Source organism: Myotis brandtii, unplaced genomic scaffold, assembly GCF_000412655.1.
Source record: "Myotis brandtii unplaced genomic scaffold, ASM41265v1 scaffold523, whole genome shotgun sequence".
Lineage (NCBI taxonomy): Eukaryota > Metazoa > Chordata > Mammalia > Chiroptera > Vespertilionidae > Myotis > Myotis brandtii.
The window spans coordinates 2,268,224-2,286,992 of NW_005369902.1; the positions used below are offsets into that span (position 1 = coordinate 2,268,224).

The 18,769-nt window shown below is 52.7% G+C and overlaps 1 protein-coding gene across 1 annotated transcript in view; it reads left to right on the plus strand.

Annotated features, from left to right (window-relative positions):
- The window catches only part of ASIC2 (acid sensing (proton gated) ion channel 2), an 845,339-nt gene extending 828,881 nt beyond the window's left edge, over positions 1 to 16,458 (plus strand). The window contains exons 4-10 of the mRNA XM_005877621.2: positions 2,447 to 2,597; positions 4,851 to 4,907; positions 6,641 to 6,794; positions 8,945 to 9,036; positions 12,649 to 12,728; positions 14,145 to 14,213; positions 15,739 to 16,458. Coding sequence (XP_005877683.1) covers positions 2,447 to 2,597; positions 4,851 to 4,907; positions 6,641 to 6,794; positions 8,945 to 9,036; positions 12,649 to 12,728; positions 14,145 to 14,213; positions 15,739 to 15,840 — 705 coding nt within the window. The 3' untranslated portion in view covers positions 15,841 to 16,458. The remainder of the gene's footprint in view (positions 1 to 2,446; positions 2,598 to 4,850; positions 4,908 to 6,640; positions 6,795 to 8,944; positions 9,037 to 12,648; positions 12,729 to 14,144; positions 14,214 to 15,738) is intronic.
- Positions 16,459 to 18,769: the final 2,311 nt, after the last annotated feature.

The window sequence follows — 18,769 nt, forward strand, 5'->3', positions numbered from 1 at the left end:
TTAAAAAGCACAAGTCTGCCTGGCTGCTGTGGCTGAGTGGATTGAGCATCGCCCCATGCACCAAGAGGTCACAGTTTGATTCCCGGTTAGAGCACATGTGCAGTGTGCGGGCGCAATCCCAAGTACGGGGCGTGCAGAAGGCAGTCGATCAATGTTTCTCTCTCAGATCAATGTTTCTATCACTCCCTTTCCCTTCCTCTCTCTTTAAAAAAACAATAAAAACATGATCTTTTTAAAAGGCACAAGACAGAGCTCATGGTTCATGATTGCCAGAAAGGTTGAAAATTTGGGGGAAGAAAGATCCTAGAAAGGTGGGACCCACAGAGGGGGAGCTCCAAAATGTTTCTATAAACTTCCCTAAAATCATAGGCTGAACCTTGAACTTCATATGGAGAGGGGTGGCACTCCAAGAAGCCCAGGACTACAGGTGAAAGAGCTCGGCAGTAATCTCAGCAGCTGCCAATGCAGGGAAGACAGACTTTGTCATTCAAGTCCCACCAAGTTACACTTGATAAGCATCCATCTCGGGCTTTCCATTCAAATCCCAGAAGTGTCAGACCTTAGGAGTTAACATCACATTCCACGACTAGGGGCTATAGCCCAGGACAAAGGGAAAAACAAAAATATTATACCCATTCTTATACAAAGCCTAAACAACACCTTCACAAAATCAAAGCGATTCACTCAATGCTGTTCAATGGAAGATAACTGACCTGAAGCCACTATAGTTATCTACTGTGTCCAGCATACAACAAAAAATGACCGTGTCCTTCGCCATACCATCAAAACCTACTCTTCACATGAAGAAAGAGGCAAGATGTGAAGAGAAAAATAAACAACTAGTAGAAACAGAGCCACATATAACCCAATTTGGAATTTAAAAAACAACAACTTTAAAATAACAATGATAAACATGTTAAATAATTGCAGAAAGAGATGTAAATAATGAGAGATTGGGGGGGGGGCAAGATATGGAAACTTTTTTTAAAAAGTCAACCTGAAACTGAAAAATGCAATGACCTGGAATTTAAAACCATTGGGTAGGACACAATAAGTGAACACAGACTTGAAGACACCGGCCAGGGCTTCACGTATTTTTGAGACTTATCATTAGGCAATAAGCATTTAGAATGATTATGTCCTCTTGATGGTTGATCCTGTTACTGTGAAGATAACCCTCTCTATCTCATGCAGTATCTTTGTCTTGAAGTTTACTTTGTGTGAAAGACATTTTGTTGAGCTAAAGAAGCCAGACACAAAAGAGCACATAGTGTAAGTCTTCGTCTATATGAAATTTGAGAAGAGGCAAAGCCAAGCTATGGTGATAGAATCCCTAACAGCGATTGCCCGGGCAGGTGGGGGCTGATTGGAAAGGGGCAGGAAGGAACTTTCTAAGGTAATTAAAAATATCCTATATCTTTTTTAATTTGTTGATTTGAGAGAGAGAGAGAGAGAGAAACATCCATTTGTTGTTCCGCTTGTTTATGCATTCATTGGTTGATACTTCTATGTGCCCTGACCAGAGATCGAACCTACAACTTTGGCTTATTGGAACGATGCTCTAACCCAGGGCAAAAATGTCTTATTCTTGCTTCAAGTGGTAGTTACATAGGTGTGTAGATTTTTCAGAATTTGTTGAACTGTGCGCTGGACATGTGTGCATTTTATTGTATTTTTTATTCTTAAAATTTTTTTAAGACGTAAAGGACTTGGCTTTGGGGCTTACCACACAGTAAGTGCTCACCAACCATTAGTTCCTTCATCGAAGTGGTAGTTACATAGATGTGTAGATTTTTCAGAACTTGTTGAACTGTGCACTGGAAATGTGTGCATTTTATTGTATTTTTTATTCTTAAAAATTTTTTAAGATGTAAAGGACTTGGCTTGAGGCTTAACACACAGTAAGTGCTCACCAACCATTAGTTCCTTCATCCTTCACTCTCTTCATCCCCAGCAGGCAAGTGCCATAGGTGTTAGAACAGTTTGCAGTCATTGGGCCTCGGAGAATAAGTGACACGTTCCCCAAAGGAGTTTGTCCACAGCTGGCACTGGAGAGCTGGCTAGCCAGGGCCAAGGATCATAAACAACACTGTGTATGCCGAAGGCCATTTCATCCCAAACCCTCCTCCAGCTCTAGGTCTCAGGTTCCTAGTCTGGAGGGTAGAATTTCCAAGAGATGGGAGATGACAAAGTGTGGAAGTGACGAGATACGGCATATGTAAAAGGCTCTGTGAAGATTCGAATTTCTGGGAGGGTTCATAAGAGAGGAGATAAGAATACTAATGTTAGAGCCAGATGTTGAAGGCATGTGAGGTCAGTGGAGTCTAGATTATCATGAATTAGTTGCTCAATAATTGTTGGTTGATTGAATAAGTGAATGAAGGAGGCGCTGAGTCCATCTCGGCTGAACCTCCAGGGCTGACTGCTGCCCCTTCTTGTCTTGCAGCTCACATACCTGCCGCCTCCGTGGGGCGAGTGCCGATCCTCAGAGATGGGACTCGACTTCTTTCCTGTTTACAGCATCACCGCCTGTAGGATCGACTGTGAGACCCGCTACATCGTGGAGAATTGCAACTGCCGAATGGTCCACATGCCAGGTCAGTGCCAGGGGAGGGGCGGCCACAGGGGACCGCCTGGGGCCTTCTTTGCGTTTCTCACCCTAATGAGAGCTCCACGAGCATCCAAAGGGGTGTTATTTGGTGCCCAGACATGTAGAGAGCAGGCAGAAACATCCACTCTAGCAACCGAGGCAGCTCCCTGGGGTCCTGAAGCATCCAGATGTTTGGAGAACATTCCTCCCAATGTTTGAGATGTTTGCTGTTTGCTGTGCCCAGATATTTGGAGGCTTGCAATCGTTGCTTCCTCGTGTGGTCCATGTTCACACATCCTGACGTGTGTTGCTTTCATCCAGATATTCCCCTTCCTGAACCCAAAAGTCCAGCACTCTTTCAAATGAAGCAAACGTTCACCAGCCTGCCTGCACATGCCGGTGCTGATATTTCTGGTGTCAGACTTACAGTGCATGTGGCCATCTCATCAGAGGCAGTCAGCTTGTCAGAGGCGGCCTTGCAGAGGGAGTGGGGCTGAAGAAGGCAGGGAGGAGGACCGGGGCTGGAGGCCTTGGCTTCTAATTCAGGTTCCTCCACTCACCTGCTTTGTTTCCTGGCCCAAGTTTCTAAACCTCTCTGTTCTCAGCTTCATTATCTTTAAAGTAAAAAAAAAAAAAAATTAGACTAAGACATAAAAATGCTTTTAAAACTGCAGAAGTCAGTGGTTGTTGTGTTAGCATATGGGAGGAGGAACCAAAAATCCTGTGGACTGAAGACCTACTATGTGCCAGGAATTTTGCTCGTGTATTTAACAGCTACTATTTCATGTTTATAGCATGCTTTATTTAAGTGTACTTAACGAAATCCTTATATTAGGCATTTAGTTCATTACCAATTGTTTTTTAATATAACCAATGCTGAAATGAACATCCTCACAATTAACTTCTGAATTATTTCATTAATAATCAGTAATTTATTTAGTAATCTAAGGTTAGAATTATTGATTTTTTAAATTGCCTCTGAGACCCTGGCCGGGTAGTTCAGTTGGTTAGAGCATCATCCCAAATGTGCCAAGGTTGTGGGTTTGACCCCTGGTGAGGGCACATATAGGAATCAACCAATGACTGCATCAATAAGTGGAACAACAAGTCAATGCCTCTCTCTCTCTCTCTCTAAAAATCAATAAATAAAAATTTTATAAATAAATTAAAAATAAAATTGCCTCTGAGCTGCCTAGAAGACAGAGCAAAAAGGAAAACTATCAATTAAATTATTATTATCGGAGCCCTAGCTGGTTTGGCTCAGTGGATAGAGCATCAGCCTGCAGACCAAAGGGTCCCCGGTTTGATTCCGGTCAAGGGCATGTACCTTGGGTGCAGGATCCTCCCTGGTTGGGATGCATGCAGGAGGCAACCAATCGATGTGTTTCTCTCACATCGATATTTCTCTCTGTCTTTCCCTTTCTCTTCCACTCTCTCTAAAAAATCAATGGAAAAATATCCTCAGGTGAGGAGATTATATATATATATGAAAGGAGGGAGCATAACAGCCCCTCAGCTCTTGAAAAAGGGTGTTTGGGGAAATAGTGAGGAAAAGACATCAAGGTGGACATTCACTGTAGCCCTTGAAAAAAGAGAAAACAGTGGACCCTGGACTTCTACAAAGAGATGCCAGGAAGGACAGCTGAGCAATAGTTAGTGTTACCTGCCTGCTGCTCAGTCTGAGGTTTGCCTCAGGGAACCTGAGCTGAAAGCAAGCAGTCATTCCACCCAGGACACTGGTCCTAACCTCTCAATTACTGGTGGGGATGCAGGGTGCAGCGAGAGGTGCTTACAGAGCAGCCCTTCTCCCAGTGCTGTGTGTGGTGGGAAGAGCCCCTGCCTCAGGATCAGGGTCCACAGCCCCCCTCCATCACTGCCACTCCGGTGCCCTGGGAAGGCAGGCTGCAGTACTTCCCCCTTCAGGAGGAAGTGACCCACACCCAGGACTTAGGAGGTGCTTACCGCCTCCCCCGACCAGCAGATCAGCCAGCAAGGTTTCCTCACCCATCATCAGTGCAGCCATCCGGGAGGGTCCCCCTAGCCCCTGCCCTCGGTCACAGGGCAGATGGGAACCCAGTCTTCCGGCTCTGGGTGCACTGCTCCCGATGCCCCCAGGCTGCCCTGGTCCAGGGCTCCCTTTGGACTGTCCAGTGGCAGACGGCTGCCCCTGCCTGTAAGGGGTGCGCTGCCTGCCCCCACCCCCAGCCCCGGGAGGGGAGGTGCTGCGGCCTTTGTACCTCCCTGTGTTTCTTCTTTGCAGGGGACGCCCCTTTCTGTACCCCCGAGCAGCACAAGGAGTGTGCAGAGCCTGCGCTCGGTCAGTACTGGGGACACGTGGAATGCTGGGGAGGGCCTGAGATGGGGCTCTCCTGGGTGTAGGAGAGAGGTTGGGTGGGAGGGGGAATGGGAAGGGTGAGGGGGGAGGCTGGACAGAGTGGAATGGCTGCAGGAGAGGGAGGTGGAGAGCCGGTGGGAGGGAATTGATGCGAGTGGATGAGGGCTGGGGAGAGAAAGGAGGCAGAGAGGTGGACAGAGAGCAGTGCATGTCAGGGGGTGGGGGTGCTGAGGAATGCAGATGAGGGGCAGAGACGAGAGAGGATGCACGACAGGTGTGGGGGGCACAGAAGGAGTGTGACAGTATCCCCCCACACACACACACATACACACACACACATGCTGGTAGCTCACACAGCTAGGCCACCAAGGTTATCCCAAAGCAGGTTAGCCCAAGGAGGTGGGGCAGAGGAGAGAGGTAAGGCCGAGTGTGCATGGACTTGAGTGCCTTGGGCAGCTGCACTTGCTGGAGTTAAGTGGGGCAGCTCTTGACTCACACTGCCAGAGCTTCCAGGACTAGAGGCGAGGGGTGTGCTGGTGAGAGGACAGGCAGTGACTTCCGATGTGTGCAAAGACTCAGTCTCTCCTTGGAGTGAGGAATCAACAAAACCCATGGGCAGCCAGAAACACTGAGATGGTTAGACGAAAGAGGGAGGGAAATGTTGTCTTTAACCACCCGGTCATAAATGGAGAGGAGAGAGAGGAGGGGAGGGAGGAGAGACTAGATCAGTCGTTCTCAACCTTGACTGCACATTAGAATCACCTGGGAATCTTTTTGAAATCCTGATTTCTGGGCCTCATCCTCCGGAAATTCTGTTTCTTTGTTACTAATGTTGTGGCCCCACCCCATAGCAAAGAAACAGAATTTCCTGAGGATGAGGCCCAGAAATCAGGATTTCAAAAAGATTCCCAGGTGATTCTAATGTGCAGTCAAGGTTGAAAGGTTGAGAACTGGACTAGATGAACCTGGATGTGGGGAGTTTGCCTCTAGAGCAGTGGTTCTCAACGTTCTGGCCCTTTAAATACAGTTCCTCATGTTGTGACCCAACCATAAAATTATTTTCGTTGCTACTTCATAACTGTAATGTTGCTACTGTTATGAATCGTAATGTAAATATCTGATACGCAGGATGGTCTTAGGCGACCCCTGTGAAAGGGTCGTTCAACCGCCAAAGGGGTCGCAACCCACAGGTTGAGAACCGCTGCTCTAGAGAAAGGAGTGCAAATCTTGGCCTGTGTCCTAACCCAGCGGGCACAAGAGGTGGGCATTGGCTATGGGGAGCCAGCCCCAGAGGGAATCCACAGAGCCCAGCTTTCAGATGCAATGGTCTCCCACATGTGCCTTTGCCCACTTTGTGGATGAGAACACTGAGGCTAGGAGCAGAGACAAAGGCCGGGGAAGTAGAAGGGGCCAGGACTCCCTCGGAGCCTATTCTCCAAAAGCAGTGCCTTTTCAACAGTTTTTAAAGGGCCACATAACAGTGAGAGAAGCAGAAGGAACACGGGACCAAGAGTAACCTAGAAAGAGTGGGCACTTTTTCATAAGTGCTCACACCCTCAACCTAGAGCAGCAGCCCAGCTTCCCTTCTCTCCCCACCCCTCACTCACCAGGGAGGGCACCTCTTCCCAGCTCCTTTCTCTCCTGCTGGACCTGCTGCCCTGACCCAGAGGTCCCAGTCCCCACAGTGGACTAAGCCCCCTTCCTCTCCCCTGCAGGTCTGCTGGCGGAAAAGGACAGCAATTACTGTCTCTGCAGGACACCCTGCAACCTGACCCGCTACAACAAAGAGCTCTCCATGGTGAAGATCCCCAGCAAGACGTCAGCCAAGTACCTCGAGAAGAAGTTTAACAAATCAGAAAAATATATCTCGTAAGCTCAGGGGCATGTGGACTGGGGAGGAGGGGGTTGGTATGGATCAGGAGGAAATTAGGGGCAATCAAGGAAAAGGGCAAAGGTAAGCAGTTAGTTCCATTTAGCAGACATTAATTGAGCACCTACTGTGTGACAAGGTCTGTGCTCAGCACTCAGACTATGAAGACAAAGATGATTAAGATGCAGTCCCTGCCTTTAAGGAGCTTATAGTCCTGCAGGGCGACAAGCAGACAACTGAATGTGACAAAGGCTGATCCAGGCCCCAGGGATACAGGGAGGTAGTTGACTGCACCTCACATGGGGATGCTGCCAAGGAACGGGTCAAGAGATTTTTTAAATGATGCATAGGAGTTTTCCAGGCAGGCTTTGCACATTCTGTTCCCTCTTCCCAGAATGCTTTTCCTCTCACTCTTCACCTGACTGGTCCCTCATGGTGCAGGTGTTCATTTCAATTTCATCACCTCAGTCTGCCGGCATTGAGCATTTTAAACATAGCTTGAGCCCTAGCCGGTTTGGCTCAGTGGATAGAGCATCAGCCTGCAGACTGAAGGGTCCCGGGTTCGATTCTGGTCAAGGGCACATGCCTGGATTGTGGGCCCGATCTCCAGTAGGGGGCGTGCAGGAGGCAGCCAATCAATGATTCTCTGTCATCATTGATGTTCCTATCTCTCTCTCTCTCTCTCCCTTTCTCTCTGAAATCAATAGGGGAAAAAATATATATATATTTTAGAGGCCTGGTGCACAAAATTCGTGCATGGGGGGGCGGTCCCTCAGCCCAGCCTGCACCCTCTCCAATCTGAGACATCCCTCTCACAATCCAGGACTGCTGGCTCCCAATCACTCGCCTGCCTGCCAGCCTGATCAACGCCTAACTGCTCCCCTGCTGGCCCAATTGCCCTTAACTGTCCTCCCCTGCAGGCCTGGTCCCCCCAACTGCCCTCTCCTGCAGGCCTGATCCCCCCAACTGCCCTCCCCTGCAGGCCTGGTCCCCCCCAACTGCCCTCCCCTGCAGGCCTGGTTCCTCCCCCCAACTGCCCTCTCCTGCTGGCCATCTTGTATCCACATGGGGGCGGCCACCTTGTGCATTGGAGTGATGGTCGATTTGCATAGTACTCTTTTATTAGATAGGAGATATATATATATAAATATTAAACATAGCTTGAGTGACTTGGGAACTGAACTGTGATTTTATGTAATTTGAACTTGTTGAGCAGTTTTAGAGAGACCCTTCGGGCATTCGCTTAGAGGACGGACGGGAAGCCGGGTGGGCAAAAGGGAGCCAGTGAGGAGGTCGTCGCCATACACCAGGCAAGAGCTGGTGCTGCTTTGGCACCTCGGAGAGCCCTGCGTGGAGAGAGGGGGTTTGCTCCTCTCCCCAGCCACTCCCTCCTGCCAGCACCATCGCCAGAGCCCATCCTGGGCGGATGTCTACAAAGCAGACTGCTTCTGTTCAGGGGGTTGGGGACTGGCATTGAGGGCACTGTGCGCAGCACCGAAGGAGATGGGAATCGTAGGAGGTGCCAGCTCCTGCTGCTGAGCAGACATTCTGCAGGCAGCAACGGGCCTCCTGCCAAGATGTGTCTCATTAACACATCTGCCTAAAGGAACAGAGGGAACCAAGGTGCTCCTGCCAGAGGTGCCCCCCCCATATAGGTTTGTGCCCTAAAAAGCCACTCCGGCTCTGGCAACTGACCTGGTAATGCCAGGGTGGGGTCTCCGACTAGAAGCTTGTTGTAAATCCCAGTAGGAACTCGGGGACTCTCAGGAATGGGTAGGGGGGTCAGCTGGGCAGGCAAGCCTCGTCAAAAGAGTCCTGAGCTCGCCTGCAGGGAAGGACCTGGGCAGACCTCCTTAGGGACCAGAGAACTGTAAGGCGAGGCAGCGTGCAGAGTGGGCGAGAGAACTCGGGGCAGAGGGGGCCACTGATAGGTGCCTCCAGGTTCAGCCCCCAGGCCTGTGAAGAGCATGGAGTGGAGTCAGGGCTCCCAGTTTCAAGGCCCAGCTCTGCCACTAACCAGCTCGAACATTGGGCGGTGGTGGCACTTCCCGGGCCTCAGTTTCTCCATCTGTCCAAGGGAAAGCTGTTAGATGATGGCTGTGGATCCTGGCGGGTCCACCCATGTACGTACTGAACGTTCCCTCCGCAGCGAGAACATCCTCGTTCTGGATATATTTTTTGAAGCTCTCAATTACGAGACAATTGAACAAAAGAAGGCGTATGAAGTTGCTGCCTTACTTGGTAAGTCGAAGCGTCTGCTGCACAAATTTGCACATCTTATGGGAGGTGTGAGGGAGGGGGTGGCAGGTGGGCAGCAGGCGGGCAGGTCGAGCTATACGCCTCCTGACAAGTCTAGCTCTATGCCCGCTCATTGTTCCCTCCATCCTTGTATGGCTCCTGTCCCAGAACGCGAAGACCTCCAGTGTGGTGGAGGTTCTAGGCCAGTGCATGCAATCTCTGCCTCAGTTTCCCCATCAACACAGGGAGGCGGGTGGGCTGAAGATCTCTCTGGGCCTTTCCAGAGCTGCCCTGTTGGATTCCATGGTTCTCCACCCCCAGGTTGGTGTCAGAGTCTTGGGGTGAGGCAGGAAGAAAGAGCTGTCAGATGCTGGGAAGACCGAGCTGTGGAGGGTCCCCAGGCGGTGGACACAGTGAGGGTCCCCAGTGGAGCCCCCCTGGAAAGCAGAGTTGCTGCATTGAGAAGGCCAGGTGGTCCCTCTGCGCTGGGTCCTTTGTCAAACACAAAAGAAGGGCCATTTGTCCTCAGGTATCTACAGACCTGACTGCCACCCCCACACAAGTTGCCCTGGCCCCATAGGCATATAATGGATGCAGGGAGTTCATTTCAACCCTGCCCCAGCCCAATACAACATGCACAAGACCCCTGAGGCAGACAGACCTGCTCCTTGGGGGCTCCTGCCAACTCCCCCTCACTCTCAAGAAGGGATCTGCAAGGAAAAGTAGCCGTTGTTGCCTCTGTGAGCTGAGCCAGGTGAGGGGGCAAGGAGAGGAAGAGACACCGTCTACCTGAGAGTATAAAGCAAAGACCAGCTGTGAGAATGTAGGCCAGTGGCTTCTCCTCACTGGCCCCAGGTCCCTCATCTGTAAAATGGGTCTGATGAAACCCACTCTATGTGTTGGCTATGATGGTTAAATGTGGTAAAGCCCCAGCCCACAGAAGGTCCAGTAATATCATTTCTGGTCCCTGGACAGTCTCCGTGCCAGGGACCAGAACCCGGCTGGTGTTTCCAGGTGCCATCAGGCCTTTCTGCACCTCTCCCAGGAGGCTGGGTCCCAGCGGGGTTAAGGTGGCTGTCACTCGGGCCTCTCAGGCCCCTGTGGCCAAAGGGGCTGAGCCTAGAGACGTGTGCCCTGGGCCGGAGATGGAGGCTCCTCCCCTGTCCTTGCCACCTTCATTTCCTAAATGGACTCAGGACATGACTCCTCCCCACCCCCACAAAAGCTCACAGTCACACACACACACTCAGCGGGGAGGGCCCGAGCTCGGATCCGTCAGGAGGGACAGCTCGTCTCTGCATCAGATATGAGGATGAGCGTTCCTAGCATCGTGTTCCCTCCCAGAATAGCCGCTGAGAAAAGCATGGGGCCATCTGCAGCCTCGTGATGGGAGCGTGTGCCGCTGTGAACCATCAGCCACAGGCTGTCAGGCCTCTCTCACACTGCCACACGGCCCACGCCCTCACCTCAGTGCACGCTACACTCCGTGGCCATACACAGGCGTGCACCTGCACAGACCCGCGTGCACATGCACTGCATGCCTGCACTCACACTCTTACCTACAACTGCCCATGCACACAAACATGCTCACACCTGCACATACTCACTCCTGCTCACACTCAGACACACAGTCCACCTCCACAAAGCCACTCACACACTTAGACACTCTCCGTGTACCTACCCTAGACCTAGATCGCCACCTACATAAAGCCGTCAACAGCCAGATGTACTGCCTATTTCTATACACATACTGCACATACACGGGACCCTGGCACATACCCCCACACTCAGTCACACTTCACTCACATACAGACACACACTCACACCTGACGTGCACACTCCCCGATACACCTCCACTGAGGGCATGAGAGTGAGCGTGAGGGGGGAAAGGCCTGCAGGGAGCCTTTTGAGCTCAGCACCAAGTCCCACCGGGAAGAACCCCCTCCCCACGATCTCAGCTTGTTCAGGATGTGGCTGTTGGGCTCCTCCCAGCTGTGATCAGGGAGGAGGGGGCAGATGTACCCATCAGGAAGTTCTCAGACCAAGAGGTCATCCTGGAGGGTCCAGGAGGACTGTGTGCCCACCCCAACAGCACCCTCATTCCCAGCACTCTCCCAGCCCAGACTTAGAGATTACAGCTGGGAAGCACTTCACAGCTCATCTCCTCTAAGCCCCCTCCCAATGGCCTCCACCACTTGAAGGCACAGCTCCTGAGAGGGTCAGGGCTTATCAAAGCCACACAGCGAGCTGGTGGCCACTCTGGCTCAGAGCCCCAGAGAGCAATGGACAAAGCACCGTGGGCTTCTGGGGGATCACAACCCTTGGAGAATGGGCTCATAGCCACTCATATATAAACTCTCCCACTACGAAAGCCTGGTGCCCACACTGAGTGTCTCCATTCATTTCGGAGGATCGCCAACCATCTGAAGCGCCCACAGGAGAGGGGTTTTCAAACTCTGGTGGGCCAGAGGACCCCCTGGGGAACGGACAAATCCTGACCCCCAGACCCCGACCCCAGATCTGACATGTAGCCTGGGGTAGGTCCAGGCGTCTGCACTGACTACAAGACTCCCAGGAGTTTAATGCGGGGGGGATCTGAAGGCCAGTCCAGAATAGCTTTGGTCAGGGGGCCCATCCGCCCCAGGGTAAGAACCTCTGCTCTAGAGAGAGACCCAATCGAACATTTACCTTTGGGTAAGGGAGATAGAAGATGCGTCCAAGGGCCTCATCCCCAGAGTGAGAGGTGCCCCAAGGTGACCCTGAAGGTCATGTCATGATTAAAGGCATAGGCCAGGAGGCCTCTTGCGACACCGCTCCCACAACCCCCACTCAGGGCACCTGACACTTGTGTCTCAGGCTAGACTGTGCCCTTGCCCAGGGCAAGGACCACATGTGTCTTATCTCTGTTCTCAGCCCAGAGCCAAAGCAAGGCCCAATCAGTGCGGTTTCTAATGTAATTGGCAAGCCTGTCAGCCTATGAGGTCTATTCTGGAACCTCCAATAAGCATTCGGGTTAGTTGCATCCTCACTAGGTTCTGCACCTATCAGCTCTGAGAGCTGTGCATTGAGGGAGGGATTTGTCAAAGGCCTGCCTTCCAGTGACAAGCCCGGGCTCCCCTGGAGGGGGGGCGTAGAGGTGGGGATAGAAGCTGCAATCCAGGTATGTACTCTTGAGTGGGTATTGAACCCAAGACTCTTCAGTGTGAGGCCAGATGCTCTATCCGCTGAGCAACACCAGCCAGGGCTTGCCTGGTATTTCCTTATCAATGAGAATAAATATTTTTTCTCATGCTTATTGACCATTTGCATTTCTTTTTTTAAGTCCTGTTTTTCATATTTTTATCTTGGTGTTTGCCTTATTATTTCTTAGGAAGAGTTTTTGACCTAGTTACATATATGACATATATTTGTTCTAATCAAGTTTATTTTTTTTACAAATTTATCTTTCTAAAATACATTATAAAAATATAAATACTCGAGTGACAAGCCCGGGCTCCCCTGGGGGGGCGGGGGGTTGCACTCAGAAGGTCTGGGTTCTGAGTTCCGCGTCTGTTCGCCCTTCCTGGAGGTGCTGTGAGTGAAACCAAACCTTTGGTCTCTTCTGTCTCTCTCCAGGTGACATTGGTGGCCAGATGGGGTTGTTCATTGGTGCTAGTATCCTCACAATACTAGAGCTCTTTGATTACATTTATGAGGTAAGATTTGGGATCCCTCTTGGGAAATGACCACATGCGGGTGCCCTCATCCTGCCCCCATGCCCAGAACCGAATCACCTCATCTCCACCAGAGCCTGCACCCTCCTCCTGTCCATGGCTATTGTCTGTCACCAGCCCTAGGTATCGGGGAGGGATGAATGTAAGGGAGGGGAAGCCACAGTCCTGTGGAGGAAAAGCCGTGGGCTGTCTACAGGAGCAGGGAGGAGATGAGACTGGGCTGAGGCCAGCTCTGAGCCCCTCCCACAGCTAGCCTGCCCATGCACGCGCGCGCACACACACACTTATACCACACTTAACACATTACTCACAAATGCGCACACACACGCGCGCACACACACACACACACCTGCCCTCTGGGTGGCTGGTCACCTGCGTGGTACCGTCATGGTCAGGGAGACTGCGGTAAGGGGCATTTCCCAGCAGCCTCCTGGGTCCTGAGAAGAGCAAGACCACACCCACTGCCTCTGGCTGCTGATGGTCTGTGGAGATGTCTCCCTCGGGGGCAGCAGGGACAGAGCATCTGAGAGCTTCCCAAACAGCGGGCAGCGGCTTCAGGATTGGGAGCTCCTGGTGCTCCTCAGCCTTCCCCCCATCTCCCCAGACCCAGCTGGCTGCAGGGCTCCAGGACCCCTCGGGCACGCCCAGGCCCTCGCAGGCCCCGGGAGCACCGGGTCTGGGCCCAGCAAACAGTGCTTGCGAGCAGAGTCTGCCCCAGACAGGCCTGGCCGTGGCCGAAGGTTGCTCTCTGGGAGCCCCTGTGGGGCGGGAGGGCCCTGTGGCCAGCGTTCCCGGCATCCCACCCCGCCTTTCAGCCGGGAAACCTTGTTCCATACGCCAAAACCACGCCCCATGGCCAAATTTTATTCCCCTTTGTTTCTTAATTTTGTGAGAAGCTGTACAAAGTTAGGGAAATTGAATCACACTGGGTAACGTATTTGATAACTACCCTCTGCTGCTAAGAATAAAATGTTACGGACTCGAGTGTGCCCTGAACTTATGAACTGTGGGGGAGACGGGCCTAGAAAGTAATTAGCAATCTTGTCCCCCCAGACCCGGGCTCAGAAAGGGGCCCAGGCTGCTCCTGAGGGCAGATGGGGAGCCAGCACGCCAGCACGTGTCGCTTCTCCACACTGTCCATCCACAGGAGAAGGCAATCCGCACTGCGCCAGGGCCCTCCTGTGACCTCTCCAAGCTCTGGCCCCGGCACCAGAATCCCTTGGCAGCCCAGGGATGGGGCGGAGGCTCCTGCCCGGCGGGGGTCCTGCCACCATTTGTCTGGCCACAGCGCAGGCAGCTGCTGCCACGGTGGCTCCCCCGGGGGAACCCAGGGCAGGGAGGCCTCTTGCCTTTGCCCCTTCCCCCAGCCTGACCACTCCCTTCCGGCCTCTCTTGCAGCTGATCAAAGAGAAACTATTAGACCTGCTGGGCAAAGAAGAGGATGAAGGGAGCCCCGACGAGAATGTGGTGAGAGCGGCTTGTGGGCTGGAGGTCGATTAGCTCCTCTGGTCTGTACAGACGATGTGAAACCAGATACGGGGCCAGAGCAGGAGGGGCCGTGGAGTGGAAGGGACCCAGGCTCCGGACGGAGCTGTCCTGGCTGGGTCCCAGGTCCCTGCTTCTGAGCTGTGTGCCTGGGGACAGGTCCCTGTCTCCCTGAGCATCTGCCTCTTCGCAGGGAACTGGGGATGGAAGCGGGTTGGGGCAGGGTGGAGGGGTGTCATTCAAATGAGGGAGACCAGCCTATGAAACAATCAGCATGCCTAGTGGGTGTTTTTTTAATATACTTTTATTGATTTCAGAGAGGAAGGGAGAGGGAGAGAGAGAAACGTCAGTGATGAGAGAGGACCATTGATCCACTGCCTCCTGCATGCCCCCTACTGGGGATCCAGCTGCCACAAACCAGGCATGTGCCTTGACTGGGAATCGAACCTTGACCTCCTGGTTTATAGGTCGATGTTCAACCACTGAGCCACACTGGCCGGGCAGCATGCCTAGTTTATAGTAAGTGCTCAGCAAGTTCAGGTTCCCCCACTTCCCTCCTGCCTCCGAAATGTCTGTCATAGGTTCCCCCTCTATTCTTCCCCCTCCTGCAGTATTGTCCTTATCGAATCTCTCCAAATTCTTAGCATGGCCTCCTGGCCGATCTCTGCTCCCAGCCCTCGCTGCCTCCCACCCGGAGCAGCGCGGGACAGCCTGGGGGTCTCCTGGAAGATCCTCGGTCTCTCGGCCACACCCTGCCCAGGTACCCAGGATGACTGTTCCCGGTGTGCAGTCTAACCCTGAAGGTCCTTTGGGCAGCTGTGACCAGCTCTGGTTCTGGCCTTCGAGGCCTCCGCCCTTATAGCTTGGGGCCTCAGCGATCGAACGGCACCCCCTGCCCCAGGCTTAGCCCCAGGCTGCACCTCCTCACCCCAGCTAGGCCCCAGAGGCCAAGGGTGGGATGGGCTATCCAGCGCACAGCCAGACGTCACTCAGATGTAGCTTCAGGTGGCACATCAGGGGACTTCTAGGAGGAAAGGCCACATCCCATCACCAGAGAGTCCTCTCCCCGTGCCAGGGGCACCCAGGGGGGCAGTGGCGAGGGTTCTGAAGGCAGGGAGGCCCCTTCATACCACAGATGCCAAACCAGTGCATGGGGTCTCTGGGGCAGAAGCAGCAGTGCCCCGGGGAGCCCACAAGTGAGGAGCGTGGTCCCCAAGGCTGCCAGTGGCACCTGATGAAGTTTTGAGTATAAACACCACCTTTGCCCGGCTGGTGTGGCTCAGGAGGTTCATGGTCCGATTCCCGGTCAGGGCACATGGCCCAGTTGTGGGCTCGATCCCCAGTGTGAGGCGTGCAGGAGGCAGCCGATCAATGATTCCCTCTCATCATTGATGTTTCTATCTCTCTCTCCTTCTCCCTCTCTCTCTGAAATCAATAAAAATATTGATTTAAATAAATAAATAAATAAATAAACAAACAAACAAACACCACCTTCCCCTCCCTCCAGAGCACCTGTGAGACGATGCCAAACCACTCTGAAACCATCAGCCACACTGTGACTGTGCCCCTGCAGACGGCCCTGGGGACCTTGGAGGAGATCGCCTGCTGACAGCCCTCAGAGCGCCCGGCACCCCCAAGCAGACCCCGAGGCCCAAGACCCGGGACAGGGGACAGCAGGCTCAGGCGGGATGGCCCCCGATGACGGAAAGCAGCAAGAGCCCCCTATGCACACATAGCAAACTCTCTGCCAAAACCTCGCTGCGGCCACGTGGACACGGCCCGTCCTCGGTCCCCGCCGTGCGTCCCTCTTAGGAGACATGAGACACATTCTGGAACAGTCCAAGGACCAACCTGCCATCACATCTCACTGCCAGATGTAGAAAGCACCTGCATGCTCAGACTTCTCACGGCGCCACCTCCACGTCTGTCTGTGTACGAGACGCTCCGCTGCACGGTTCCCCCGCGGTGGGACCGGGTTCCGGCCCCCAGTCACCGCGAGGCCACAGCTGGAATCGCAGCTGCACAATCGAGGAAAACCGCAGAACTGTCGGCTACGTCCGGTCCTTGTGTGGTTCGTGAAGGTCCTTAACCTGCCCACAGTCCCTTCCTGCCCCAGCCGACCCTCCCCGCCGGGGGACCGGGCCGAGCCCCTCCAACCCCAGCGCCTGTGATGGAGGCCTGTGGCCTGGTGACTCCGGCCCATGTCCGTGGCTCCCACGCGTTCTGCCCTCCCTGCTGTATGGCTTGTACAGTCCGATTCTGTCTTTGGGGGGTTTACTGTCTGTCAGAGGTCCGTTTGGTTTTGTTTTCTGATCTTTGGGTTTGCTGTTCTGAGTTCGGTTTGGTTTTCCCATTTTCTCTGGCGTTTATTTATTCGTGCTTCCCGTCACGGTCATATTAAAGCTGGTCTTGTGGAAGTGGCTCCACGGTGTCTGCCTCCTCCCACCCTCAGGTCTCTCTCCCCACGCACCTAGGAAAGGGCCAGACCTCCCAGGCCAAAGACCACAGGTTCTGTCAAGTTTTGTGCAGCAACACTTACTAATCCTTAACAACTACTGATCGTGACCTTGTAAATGACTTCACGACCCACTCACAGATGGGTCATAGCCCAGGGTCTGAATGACACACCTGGACCATGGCGTGAAGAGGGAAGGCGGAGAACGCGCCCAGACACAAAAACCATAGAGGCCTTCACGCCTTCTGCTCTCCACCTTCCGTCCTGATTCCTGACCCCGTCAGTGAACTTGGGCTGCACACAGGCCCAGCGTGGCCTCCCTCCCACACACCAGCGCTCCAGGACCCTCTCTGTGCCTCAGCTCTTCACCCATCACACAGACTGCTTGTCCCTGTAGGGGTCACATTTGCATTCGGCCTCACTCCTCATAAGTCCTCAGAGGTTGTCCAGATGGGAAAGGAGGTGGGGAGGGGCCTTTAGGCTGCAGGGGGGCTGCTCTTTCCAGCCCTGGGTGGCAAAAGAGAGCTTGCTGTTCAGGCAGAATCCTTGTGCAATCATTTCTCCAGACGCTGCCAGGGCACGGGCATCCCTCTCCTGAGACAAAGTCACTCCTCACTGCTTCCGGCTGGAAGATACCCTGCTGGTGCCCCGAGGGTCGGAGGCAGAAGAGCAGAGAGTGTCCTCAGGCGCTCCCATCAGAGCCAGGAGCCAAACGACATGCCTATTCAGTGAGTTTGGAAACTATCAGATGCTCGGCTTTGTCCCAGTTTAACAGTGTCATCAATTTTTTAAAATCTATAGATTAAGTTGCAATTCCACCTGCTTCGTTGGATTTCTGTCTTCCTTTAAAAAGCACACGCGCACACACAAACAACCTCAGATCAATGTGAGATGGAGCAGAGAATATTCGAGCGGGTTTGCATTGCTTCCGGCCTCCCATACGTTATGTGCTTCTTCTGATTGGGGGATTCTGGCTTTGCTCACCTTGGAGCAGGTCTACAAGCTTAACCTGCTGAAAGGGGAAAAGGCAGGAAATTCAAGATAGCAAGTCAATAGCCAACTACTGATTATTATTGACTAGTTGTTAACCAATGACCTAGTTGTCTGCCTGAACTCCTGGGAGTGGCCGGGTGTTTTTTATTATCCTCACAAATAACCATTTTTGCAATCATTTCCTTCGTGGAGGCCTGGGAGGTCGGTGCACAGAGGAGACACGGGGATGTGTCCCATTTTGAGAGTGACCCCAAGGACGACAAACAGCCAGCAGTCTGAACCAATCACAAGCCGGAACGTCAACGTTGGATTATCAGTGACCTTAAAGCAGTGGTTCTCAACCTTCTGGCCCTTTAAATACAGTTCCTCATGTTGTGACCCAACCATAAAATTATTTTCATTGCTACTTCATAACTGTAATGTTGCTACTGTTATGAATCGTAATGTAAATATCTGATATGCAGGATGGTCTTAGGCGACCCCTGTGAAAGGGTCGTTCGGCCGCCAAAGGGGTCGCGACCCACAGGTTGAGAACCGCTGCCTTAAAGGGTGAGATCAATCAATCAATCAATCAATCAATAAAATGGTGGCACCTGACCCCAGAAACAGAAGCAGTGGAGTCTGCAGTTAGGGAGAGAGAAAGGACAAAGCACTTCTGTGAGCAGCCATCTCAGACCGGGCCGCTGCTTACATGCTCCTGCTTTGTTGTTTTTGGCAAAGAGAGGCCAGAGGTCATTTGTGTTCCCCTTTCCAGCTGCAGCTATTTTTTTAATTTATTGATTGATTTTAGAGAGAGAGGATGGGAGAGAGGGGGTGATAGAAGAAGGGAAAGAGCGAGAGAGAAACGTCGATTTGCTGTTCCACTTATTTATGCACTCATTGGTTGATTCTTGCATGTGCCCTGACCGGGGATCAAACCTGCAACCTTGGCGTATTGGGAACGACACTCTAATCCCTGTTTTCTAAGAGTCTTAACCATGAACCCCCTTCGTGAGAAAGGGCCCCGAGAGGGGGTCTGGAGAAAGGTGCTTGGTGAGCTGGGAAGGAGGGGTCCGAGGCAGGCTTCCCCGCAGGTAAAGCTCAGCTCAGC